The sequence below is a fragment of the Limulus polyphemus genome, unplaced genomic scaffold (assembly GCF_000517525.1).
Source record: "Limulus polyphemus unplaced genomic scaffold, Limulus_polyphemus-2.1.2 Scaffold3750, whole genome shotgun sequence".
NCBI lineage: Eukaryota > Metazoa > Arthropoda > Merostomata > Xiphosura > Limulidae > Limulus > Limulus polyphemus.
The window spans coordinates 69,989-82,040 of NW_013669360.1; the positions used below are offsets into that span (position 1 = coordinate 69,989).

Consider the following 12,052-nt stretch of genomic DNA (forward strand, 5'->3'; position numbering starts at 1 on the left):
TTTTGGTTTTATTCACTCTTGAAACAGAACACTTTCGGGGACACTGCCGAAGTACATTTAGTATTTAGAATTAAGGTGATCACCAAATGTTCGTGAAATATTGATAATAGAAACTGACTTATGAAACAGCGTGATTTTTGTTGCTCAATATTTCACGTGATAATCCATAACTGTATTTGCCTTAAAACACACATTCCTTAAGTTCTGATGTTGTTATTGTTTAATACACGAATTATTGTATGTTCTGGTGGTTTAAAACACACTTGGCTGTAATTTCTGATGTTTTAAGACATACTTACCTGTAAGTTCCAATGTTTTAAAGACACACTTTCCTGTATGTTCTGATGTGTTAAAATGCACCTTTCTGTAATTTCTATTGTTGTAAGATACACTTGCCTGTAATTTCTGATGTTTTAAAATGAACCTTTCTGTACTTTCTGATGTTTTAAAATGAGCCTTTCTGTAATTTCTTTGTTGTAAGATACACTTGCCTGTAATTTCTGATGTTTTAAAATGAACCTTTCTGTACTTTCTGATGTTTTAAAATGAACCTTTCTGTAATTTCTTTGTTTTAAGATACACTTGCCTGTAATTTCTGATGTTTTAAAATGAACCTTTCTGTAATTTCTATTATTTTAAGATACACTTGCCTGTAATTTCTGGTGTTTTAAGAATACTTTCCTGAAAGTTGTATTATTTTAAGATAAACCTTTCTGTAATTTATATTGTTGTAAGATACACTTGCCTGTAATTCCTGATGTTTTAAGATGAACCTTTCTGTAATTTCTATTGTTTTAAGATACAGTTGCCTGTAATTTCTATTGTTTTAAGATACACTTGCCTGTAATTTATATTGTTGTAAGATACACTTGCCTGTAATTTCTATTGTTTTAAGATACACTTGCCTGTAATTTCTATTGTTGTAAGATACACTTGCCTGTAATTTCTGATGTTTTAAGACATTTTAAGCCACACCTTCCTGTAAGTTGTAATGTTTTTAAGAGACATTTACCTTTAACTTCTGATAGTTAAGTAGTGTTAAAAAATACGCACTAGTCTTCAAATGAAATGTAAATAGTGACAGAAACAGGTGATATATGTAACATTTGAGGGGTCTCAAGGATGTCGTTGAAAGAAAATCAGTATCAGTAGAGGCCTGATTTTGAAGGTTGTTTTACATATACGAGGTTCTATGCGAAACCGCTTGGTTTCGTGTTACTTCCGAGTGAAATGTCACCCCTAAGAGTAAACGACCTGACTTGATGCAGCACGTATCTGTTGAGGACTCAGCTTTCATCTCGTTCAACCAGTTCACTTTCATCACATTGTTTTCTTTCTGCATTCGTGTTTGTTATAAATATTCCATCAGTTCCCTGAGCTGCCTAATACACCCATCGGTGGTTTACATTATTCCAAATACAAACATCAAATAACTGTTGCTCATAAGTATAATGATAGTTAAAAAAAGAAGAATAAAACCAAAATGATTATTTAAAAAAATATAAAGGATCTAAATTGTATGTTTACTTACTTTTGATTTAAAATCTGTAATGAACTGACTGGAGTGTAGTGATAATAAAATTTCTATAGTCCTTTTCATCAAATTTTAGGCATTTATGAAATAAGGTTTTGTGCGTAAATACAATCGATAGCATTAAATGTTTGTTGGACAGTTAAACTTATGATTACACATGCGCACAAAAACTGACATAGTTATAAATTCAAAATGGAGTAACTCAGTAAAAATTTAAAATAAAATATACCAGTCTAATTCATTAAGTGGTTTACATGTTTACTTGCTTAGTTTTGCAACAACAAAAAATCTTGATTCTATCATAACTTCTCCAATAATATTTTTCTTTCAGTATTGTTCTTGGTTTGCAACTGACCTATCGGGTGGTTTTGTTTGTTTGTTGTTAAGTGCAATGCTATACAACAGACTGGACTGGCTACCTGTGCTCTGCTCACCGCGTGTATCGAAATCTGAGTTTTAGCGTAAAAAAGCCCTCAGAAAGATAATTCACAATATTCTAACTTCAACAAAACAGATTCAGTTCTTATTCACTAACATCCCACACGAGGAAACAATCCAAATAGTTATTAAACAGTTATCCCCAAACAAAGATGACTCTTAACTTTAACCGGCCTAGCATGGACTGGTGGTTAGAGTGCTCGACTCGCAACCTGAGAGTCGCGGGTTCGAAACCACATCGCACCGAACATGCTCGCCCTTTTAGCCGTGGGGACGTTATAATGTGACAGTCAATCCCACTATTCCTTAGTAAAAGAGTAGCCCAAGGGTTAGCGGTGGGTAGTAGTGACTAGCTGACTTCCCTCTAGTCTATCACTACTAAATTAGGAATGACTAGCGCAGATAGTCTTCGTGTAGCTTCGCGTGAATTTCAAAACAAACGTACTTAGCTTTAACCGATAAATATTCAAACATCTTCCTAAATTAGCCCTCCGGGACAGTCACTTTGTTTTCGAACTTCACGACTAGGTAGACAGTGTGGCGAATATTTTTCTCTGTTGTTATTAATGTTAGTAGATGAAAGAATACCCCCCCCCTCTCTTTTACAAACCAATGTTATATAGAAGATACATTGATTATACTTTTTCACAACGCCGACCGCGCCAAGAAGTTTCTAGAATACTCAAACTCACAACATCAATGGAAGAAAACAATAACTTAGCTTTTTTTAAATGTCTAAGTAAACAAAATGAACGCTGTCTTTGCTACATCTGGAAACCTTTATTGCCTTACACACCCGTTTCAACAGTTTCATACCAGACTCCTTTAAATTAACCTTATCCCTTAATCTTCTAAACAGAGCGTGTGACATACGTTCTGACTACTTCTGTCTTCACTCTGAAATTTCCAAAATTCGTAACATGTTATAAAATAACGGTTATCCCATTAACTTCGTCAACTCTATCACACGAAAGTTTTTAACAAATATAATAGAACTTACCGAGTGGCTCAAAATATCCACTAGTTCTTATCATTCCTTTCATGGGCAAAGAAATTTTAAACTCAAATATCAAATTAAAAAAATAATAATCAGAACATATTACCCACAAAGTAAGCTACGTTTATTATGGAAGTCACTATTTAGAATTAAAAACGTGTTTGAAACTAAAAACATTACCCATCCCTATGCGCTCCTGAGTCGACTATAAATACATTTGTGGTAGCTGTAAAAGATATTATATATATTGGTAAAGCTCTACAAACACACAATATGACCACTTGGGAATTTCAGCTAGAAGCTGATATAATCTAACTAGTTTACCTGAATCTTGTATCTGATCACATAGTGAGAACAGTAAACCCCCTATCCTTCTGGAAAACTTTAATACTCTCGACCCCATAACAACAGATTACTCGTCAACTCGTCCTCGTTGTCATTAATTTAATTATTTCCGATTTTTTTATTTTTTGAATTTTTATCTTAAAAATACTATAAAACACATTCTTGTACGTGCGTTTTATCTTATATTCAATTATATTCTTAATATTTAAATCTGAGTTCTTTATAATTTTTTATATTTTTTTATTGAGTTCCGCGGCAGCTTACAACCGTTGGAGCATCTTAAATTATAATGCATCATCGGTGATTCTCGGTCAGATATACCAGGTGGCGCCCATCTCCACTCCAGGTAGCCGTCCCTAATTTAGCAGTGAAGGTTTGTTTGTTTGTAATTAAACACAAAGCTACACAATGGGCTATCTGTGCTCTGCCCACCACGGGTATCGAAACCCGGATTCTAGCGTTGGAAACTAATAGGCCTAAGATTTATGATAAAAATCGTGTAAACTGTAGATGGCTGTTCTAACATTCATCTTAATTTGTTCACTTCGGTTTCAAAATCAGAGGCAGGAAAAATAGCATTTTAGATTTTACTTTTGTGCTCATAAGTCATTGCCAAGAACTCGTCAGTTGAGTTGAACGATGAAAGACAAAAGATAATGTTTAACGCTATTGGTTGTTAATGCTTCCCTAGCGTCGGCGCTTACACCATAAGATTGAAGTTATTTTTTTCTTTATACAGTGATATTTAACAGGACCTTTTACAGTTTCGTCTACCCTGAGACAAGAAACCAATTGTTTTTTCATTTAATAGCTAAACGTTTTAGTCAAGTTTCACAAGACATAAAAGTTGTATAGAAAAAATGACATGATCTTCTTTATCTGAATTTTAAAGTATAATATCTAAATGACCAAATTTCATTTCATTAAATAACTTTGTTATATCTATACTTTTGTCTATATTTTACGCTGTGTGTCGCTTAGGTGGTCTGGCTGTTACTATTGTTGCTTGGCTTGGTCAGAAAGTTTGAAAGGAAACGAGAGGAGCTAGAGATAACTTGTAGTTAGCTAAGCCTTACGAAGCTTCCAAATGATCTTTTTGGTCCTGAAGTAAAGTACGAAAACACAAGAACGATTGCTTGGTTTAAGTTAACTGAAATAATGATGTTATATATAAAATATAGGAATAAACAAGTTATTTTAAAACAACGGAGTTTAGTTTTTTGTGTGTTTTTTTTTACCTGTTAATCTGAAGTTTATTTTTTCTTATTCATAGTGTTTCCTGTACTGCCAGTAAGCATATATTCCGTTATACGCAAAACCTTGGCGGACGAAAGGTATGTAAGAATGAAACAGTATGCAGCTTAAGCTGCTACAATGATATGGAACAAAATCTTTAGAGATATTATTTACTTACACTTATAAGTGTTGGGTGATATTTCCTACAATCACTTGATGTGAAAATTATACAATTTCTGCCAAAATAAAAGACAAACTTGATTCGGTGTAGAGAAAAGTACATTAAGGGCAATTTATAAAACTTAAATATTCACAATAACTATATATATAGTTTTTAAACGAAGGTACCAACCGTTGTCTTTATATGTAAATTTATGAGTATAAATGTTATCTAAAGGTCCTAAACACACATAGAGATATTTCTCCAGACCTACTGGTAAACTGGAAACAAATTCGAGACACCATTTCAGATAACACTGGAAAGCTTTATTATGTTATAAGCAAGATTTTACGAATCTTTTCAGATTCCATATCTCATGAAACAATATCACAACTTTCCACGTGATATGGTATCAATTATTCCAGGTTGAACCAAAAGGATGCAAGTAATAAAAATAGACTAGGTAAGGTATACAGGATCAAGTAATTTGAGAAAGTAAACAAATAAATAATAATAATGCATGTTTCACGTACAGAATTTTAATACCAGTTAACATTTTGAATTAATTTTACTTCTCCATGATTAGTTATATATGTTAAAATTAAGTTTTAATTTATAACTCAAAGTAGATAAAAAATACATATCAATAAAGAAAGTGGATTCATTATATATATAATATCATATTACAGTAAATTCTGGTTACAGTTGATTTTTGTCACCCATAACATAAAAAATAATACAACTACTACAACAATACGGTATTAATAATTTTTCTCCATCACATACACACTCGCTTGCTGAAGCCTAAAGGTTACTATTTAATAATGCTATGCAAACCGGTACAACAACATAAGACAATGAAAACCTCACTTTTTTTATACTTCAAAAGTAAGACACGCAGACGAAGTTTACCAGTAGGTCTGGAGAAATATCTCTATGTGTGTTTCTAAGACACGCAGACGAAGTTTACCAGTAGGTCTGGAGAAATATATCTATGTGTGTTTCTAAGACACGCAGACGAAGTTTACCAGTTGGTCTGGAGAAATATCTCTATGTGTGTTTGTAAGACACGCAGATGAAGTTTACCAGTAGGTCTGGAGAAATATCTCTATGTGTGTTTCTAAGATACGCAGACGAAGTTTACCAGTAGGTCTGGAGAAATAGCTCTATGTGTGTTTGTAAGACACGCAGATGAAGTTTACCAATATATCTGTACCTATTATTGCATCTAACACACACACATTCAAATCTTACCAGCGTGGCTTGGAGTGATGTATATTTGCTTTTAATACATACAGACGAAGGTTACGTGTAAGACATGGAGAAATATAGCTGCTAATATACAAACGAAGCTTATTAGCGGAATCTGGAGAGGTGTTTTTCTTCTTGTTTTTGAAACACAGACGAAGATAACCAATAGGATCTGGAAAGATGTCTCTGTTCTTGTTTCTAACAAACACAGACTAAGTTTACGAGCAGGATTCGGAGAAATGTTCTTGTTCTTATTGTTACGTCTCCGTTCGTTAGTTAACTTTCCCGTATAATTTCTTTCCGACGAAACTTTAGCGACACAAGTCCTTTCTTAAATAAAACTGGTTTATTCTTTCTAAATACAACTTTGCAATACACTTATTTTCCACAGTCGCGCTATAACAAACGCTATAATTCACAACGAACGTCTCGCGTGCTCGCTCAACAATACGTCTCTCTCTGTCCGCAGTTCAATTACCCATTGTTGCCGTCAACAATGAATAATTATTAACTGGAAGTATAATATATCATCAGTTAATGTTTTATTACAAAAGTGCCACTCATACAAACACCAGCAGAATCTGAACACGTTAGTAAAGTACTGCTTGTAAAAGCAACAACACGAAGTAACTAGTGCAGTATGAACAAAAAGAAAAGAAATACATCAACAAATATCACTAGAGTTAAGTTTACCAGCAAAAGCTGGATAATGAAATTACCCATTAGAAGTGCTGAGATCCGTAAAGCCTTTCTTTAACCCAATAATGAAATGTATCAGTGAGGTCTAGAAAGATACATTAAGCTGTGTATGTAATAAATCTTGTCATTTCGGAAAGAAGTGAAAATCTAATAATATACGAATTCGACTCAACAAAAACACGAAATAATTGACTGTGGCAATTGTGTGTTCGCGAAATGAATTTCTTTTAACAAACATAATTTAGCTACAATTAACCAGACCATACAAAGTTTGGTATTAATGTCGTCTAACCATACTTATCAGATCATAAACGTAAAAGAAAGTAACTTAAAAGAAAACATGGTTTTCGTAGTTGCTGGGCCATACCTGAAGAAACGTACGAATGGATTTTGAATACACCAAATCTACTAAGTCTGTTGGTGAGTTTTTATAGATTTGGTTAAAATATCATAACTCTTTAGGTTAAAACAACATAGAAACGTTTTTGGATGTTATTGAAAGATCTTCTTTAAAGATAGTTAGGGAAAATAAATTGTTATGATACAGTTTGTTATGTTATGTTTTTATTTCACAGTGTAGATTGTGCTGCCCCCCAGTGGCACAGCGGTATGTCTGCGGACTTACAACGCTAGAATCTGGGTTTCGATACCCGTGGTGGGCAGAGCACGGATAGCCCATTGTATAGCTTTGTGCTTAATTACAAACAAACAAAGATCTGAAAAGTTGTAAGATATATTTTTGTTAGATTCTGCTTCTCCCCCGATGGGACAGCGGTAAGTTTACGGACTTACAACGCTAAATTCCTGGGTTCGATTCCCCGCGGTGAACACAGCAGATAGCCCAATGTGGCTTTACTCTAAAACAAACAAAATATACAGATTCTGCTGATCAAAATACATGTAATTTGTCGCACTAACTATGTATATTCATACCCTATCAATACAGTTGAATACGGTGCATATGCATTTAAAAATTAATAATATGTTAGTTAAAGTAATTATATTATTTTTGCTAATACACCACGAATGCGTTCGTTAAATTGTATATTAACTTCATGTCATTATGCTTTAAAGGAGTTTCTCAACAAAACAAGGTAAATTTTAAAGAAAATTAAAAAGAAACAAAAAAGGTTTTGCAGTTCATAAAAAGCTTCAAATCCAGCATTGATAGTGTTTCGCTTGTTTTCTTCTTGAATCAGAAGTAAACACAACGTAAAAAGGACCTGAAATACTAACAATTATCAAGAGCTGATGAAAAACTAAGCTATCTAGATCAAAACTCAAAAGGAACTATATATATTAATGAAGTTGGTCTTGTGTAATAAAGTCACTAGAACTACTGGATGTATTCGTTTAATAATCGGTTGGATACCCTTTGCTATTAAAGATATTTTCGTCTATATTTACACAAATGCCTCACCAGGTTCGGCCAGCTTAGGAAATTTTGATTAGTCCTATATCAGCCATATAATACGCCAACAACGCGAAATTATCGTCATTAGTGTAATTTTTCAATATCAAATTTCTCATAAGCATTGTATCCGTGTTTATATTCATGGCAATATTGCTAAGACTAGCTGCCATCATCCCTAATTTTGAACTACTGACCAGAAGGAGAGCAGCCAGCCAGCAGCACCCTACCACCCACCATCCTTGCTAAGGGATTGAGACTATCATTCATATAACGTCGCCACAGCTAAAATTGAGGCGAATATTTTCTAACATCACACGGATTCAGAGCTCTACAAAAGGGCCAACCCGCGCCCCAAACCATTGTAACAAATAGTATTCATGTAAACAAACAAACAAAAATTAAAATATATATATATATTTATAAACAATATACTAAATAATACCAATGAAACTAACCATAAATAGTTGTTGTTTTGTTGTTGCAAAACTACACGATAGACTGACTATTTGCGCTCTGTCCATCGCGGGAAGTCGAACTCCGGATTTTATTATTGAAATTTCGGTACGCTACAATTGACTCATCGCAAACTGTAAAGAAGTAAAACACTATTTACGGGGTACATAAAAACAGCCTTTTGTTATATGAATATACCAAGTTATTTTCTTCGTTTTGTATAACGTGACATCAAATTAAGGTCGGTGTGTAAATGTTGTTTCCGAACTGGTGGTGAAGATCGGTAAACTATGCAAAACTACACACTTCCTAAAACATCTTTTAAACAAAGTATTTTACTATTTGACAGTTTGAAAAATGAATAATGCTTATATGAAACTACCTGAAGTACCCGTCCTTTGGACGAAAGTTATGTAAATTCGTGATTAACGAAAAGTTATCTTAGGACACGAAAAGCTGCTTCCCTTATGTGTAATTGCAAAAAAAAATACAAATAAAAAAACGCCCATAAAAACTGCAAAACACAAAATGTGAAAACGCAAGTTTGCATGCATCTCTGCATGGACCCAACAAACCTTCATAATTAGTAGTGGTAAATTACGCAAAAATAAAAACCGTAAAACTGAGAATTTTTATGCATCTCTCCATGGTCTCTGTGAACCTCCATACTAAATTTGGTGAAGATTCATCTACAGTGACCGAAGTTGTGGTAAAAACGCCCATAACAACAGCAAAATACAAAACTGAAAATTTGTATGTACCCCCCGCATGGACTTAATGAACCTCCATACCAAATTTGGTGTAGATCCACCATCACCTTACGAAGTAGTTACATAGGTATACAACAGATAGTACTATTATATCGATAGATTTTCGTCAGGTTTAACAACGTGCAAAGAAAGGATTCTCAGCTTATATAAAAATATACATATAAAGAAAAACGGTGTACAGATAAATTTAACTAACTTTGTCCTTTTGGTTTGTTTGCTTGTTATTATATTTATTAATTGCTTTCCTTCGGTATTGTGTAAGTTAATCTTTGAATCTCGTTTTACATCATGTTTTATCAGAGTATTATTTTACGAAAGCGATTATTATCATCTTGAGAACATTATTTATTTCGTTTTTAATGACTAACCGTTCGGTTGACCAATTATTATTAAGATTAATCCTACAGGTTTTTAAAAACTGTCATGAACACGTGGACAAAGACAATTGATTATCCTTCAATGTAACTAAACCTAGACATATAAAAAAATGGCCGCAATAAGTGACTCTTGTTATTAAAGCTGAATTTGAGTTGTACATATGTAAGGTTTTTGAAGCTGTACTGTACAAGTAGCAAGCAAGTATGCAATAAACTATACAACATGCAACGGTTTCAACAAGCAACAATTTTTCAGTAAGAATCATATCTAAATAAATACTCGATTAACGTAAATAAAAGTATTCTTCATCAAATATTCACTCTCTGATAATTACGTTGTTAAAAATACGAGTTGTACTTTTTTTAATAGAGTTAGACATAAATATATTGATAATTCACAATTAAACCACTTCTTGTAATTGGAGGTTTGTGTTCAATATTCAATTAATTTTTATAGGTCACTTTTTGTTTTCGTATTAATAAAACTCCCGGTGGGTCAACGATAAGTTTCCAGACTCACAATGATAAAATCCAAAATTCGATGCTCTGCGGTGAGCAGAGCGCAGATATTCATTCCATTGTACAGCTTTATGTTAAAAACCCGACCAACTGCACTGTGTCAGTAAAAAGACGAAGAAATATCATTAAAGAGTGGTTCTAAATGTCTAATTAATAAAGTCAGCTCTATTCGTAACGTTCTTTCGTTCTCTGCTAAGAAACACAGCTGTAATTAAGCGCACCAAAAGTAAGTAAATAGTAATTTATACCTAAACATATATCTTTACGTTCGATTTTAAGTAAATACATCAACAACACGTGTAACGGGACACCCAGAGATAAGACTTCAGCATTCTCTGAAGCATTGTTCTCATTGGTACTGCCTGTAAGTTAGTGAAGGGTACCCATCACTTGATCCTCCGGTGGAACAGCTCTAAAATCCGGGTTTCGATTCCCGACGGTAGACACAGCAGGTAGTCAAACGTAGCTTTGCTCTAAAACAAACCAATCACTTGTTATAGTAAAACAGTTTTATGCAAGAAAGATGTATAAGTAATAGTAAAACACTGTTATCTACATCGTATGATTCATTTTAGCAATTTTTTCTTCTCTCAAATGAAATAATTTTACTCTAACATCTGCAAAAAGTTCAAAACCCGATAAATGGTTTTAATTTATCTAGTCATTCCATTCTCCAGCTAAAATATTTCAATTTTTACTTTATTTTCTAACATATTTGCCTTTCTGTGTTGCCCCCCAGTGGCACAGAGATATGTCTGCGGAGTTGCAACGCTAGAATCCGGGTTTCGATACCCGTGGTGGGCAGAGCACAGATAGCCCATTGTGTAGCTTTGTGCTTAATTATAAACAACTTTCTGTGTTCCTTGTTGCTATTCGAATTTCAAAAGTTTTCTGCTTGTTACATTAAACATTTCATTTATTCTGGTAACCACAAAGTAGGCCTAAAGAGAGGCATAAACAATTCAAGTGACTGAAAGTGTCGTATTTCTGTAGACTGTTTCATCAAATGGTTGTCTTCTTCATGTGCTGTTTCTTGTATTAAGTTGCAATAGCTTTTAAAATGTTCGGTTGCTTCTAAATCAATAGCGAAGACAGAATTATCTTAATGGTAACAAATAGACTGAAATAAATAAAAACAAATGTAACGTTTACAAATTACCTTTTGAGCCATTTAATATTTTTACATTATAAATAGCATTCGTGTATTCAGAAACGTGACAATGGTTTTGCATAATTTATCCTGATAACTTATTTCCTAATCAACGTTAGCCACGTTTAAAAAATATAACTCTAAACAAGCATTTGATAAGTAATAGATACTATTATATTTACAACACTTTGGTACTACTAGAAATAGTATTATTTTACAAAAAAAATTTTTTTCTAGTTAAACCTGGCCTTTCTCTGTAATATCATCCGGGTCCTTGTGACAAAACTACGAGCACCACACACTAACGAACCAAGCCAGTTCAGGTAAGGGAAATAAGTTATGATTATCGATATCAATAAATAAGACTAAAACTCGTAATCAAACTGTAGGACTTACACAGTTTTCATTCTATATACTTGAATATTTTCAATATGCATTCCGTAACACATAATGCACCGGTTATCCTTTAGTAAGTAGTGTATCGTCCAGGCAGGATTATCATCAATAACACATAATGCACCGGTTATCCTTTAGTAAGTAGTGTATCGTCCAGGCAGGATTATCATCAATAACACATAATATACCGGTTATCCTTTAGTAAGTAGTGTATCGTCCAGGCAGGATTATCATCAATAACACATAATATATCGGTTATCCTTTAGTAAGTAGTGAATCGTCCAGGCAGGATTATCATCAATAACACATAATG

At 33.4% G+C, this 12,052-nt stretch overlaps 1 protein-coding gene across 1 annotated transcript in view; it reads left to right on the forward strand.

Annotated features, from left to right (window-relative positions):
* The window catches only part of LOC106469973 (calcitonin gene-related peptide type 1 receptor-like), an 81,193-nt gene that overhangs the window by 53,972 nt on the left and 15,169 nt on the right, over positions 1 to 12,052 (forward strand). Inside the window, exons 9-11 of the mRNA XM_022398534.1 lie at positions 4,588 to 4,648; positions 7,014 to 7,080; positions 11,581 to 11,666. Of these exons, the coding sequence (XP_022254242.1) occupies positions 4,588 to 4,648; positions 7,014 to 7,080; positions 11,581 to 11,666 (214 nt within the window). The remainder of the gene's footprint in view (positions 1 to 4,587; positions 4,649 to 7,013; positions 7,081 to 11,580; positions 11,667 to 12,052) is intronic.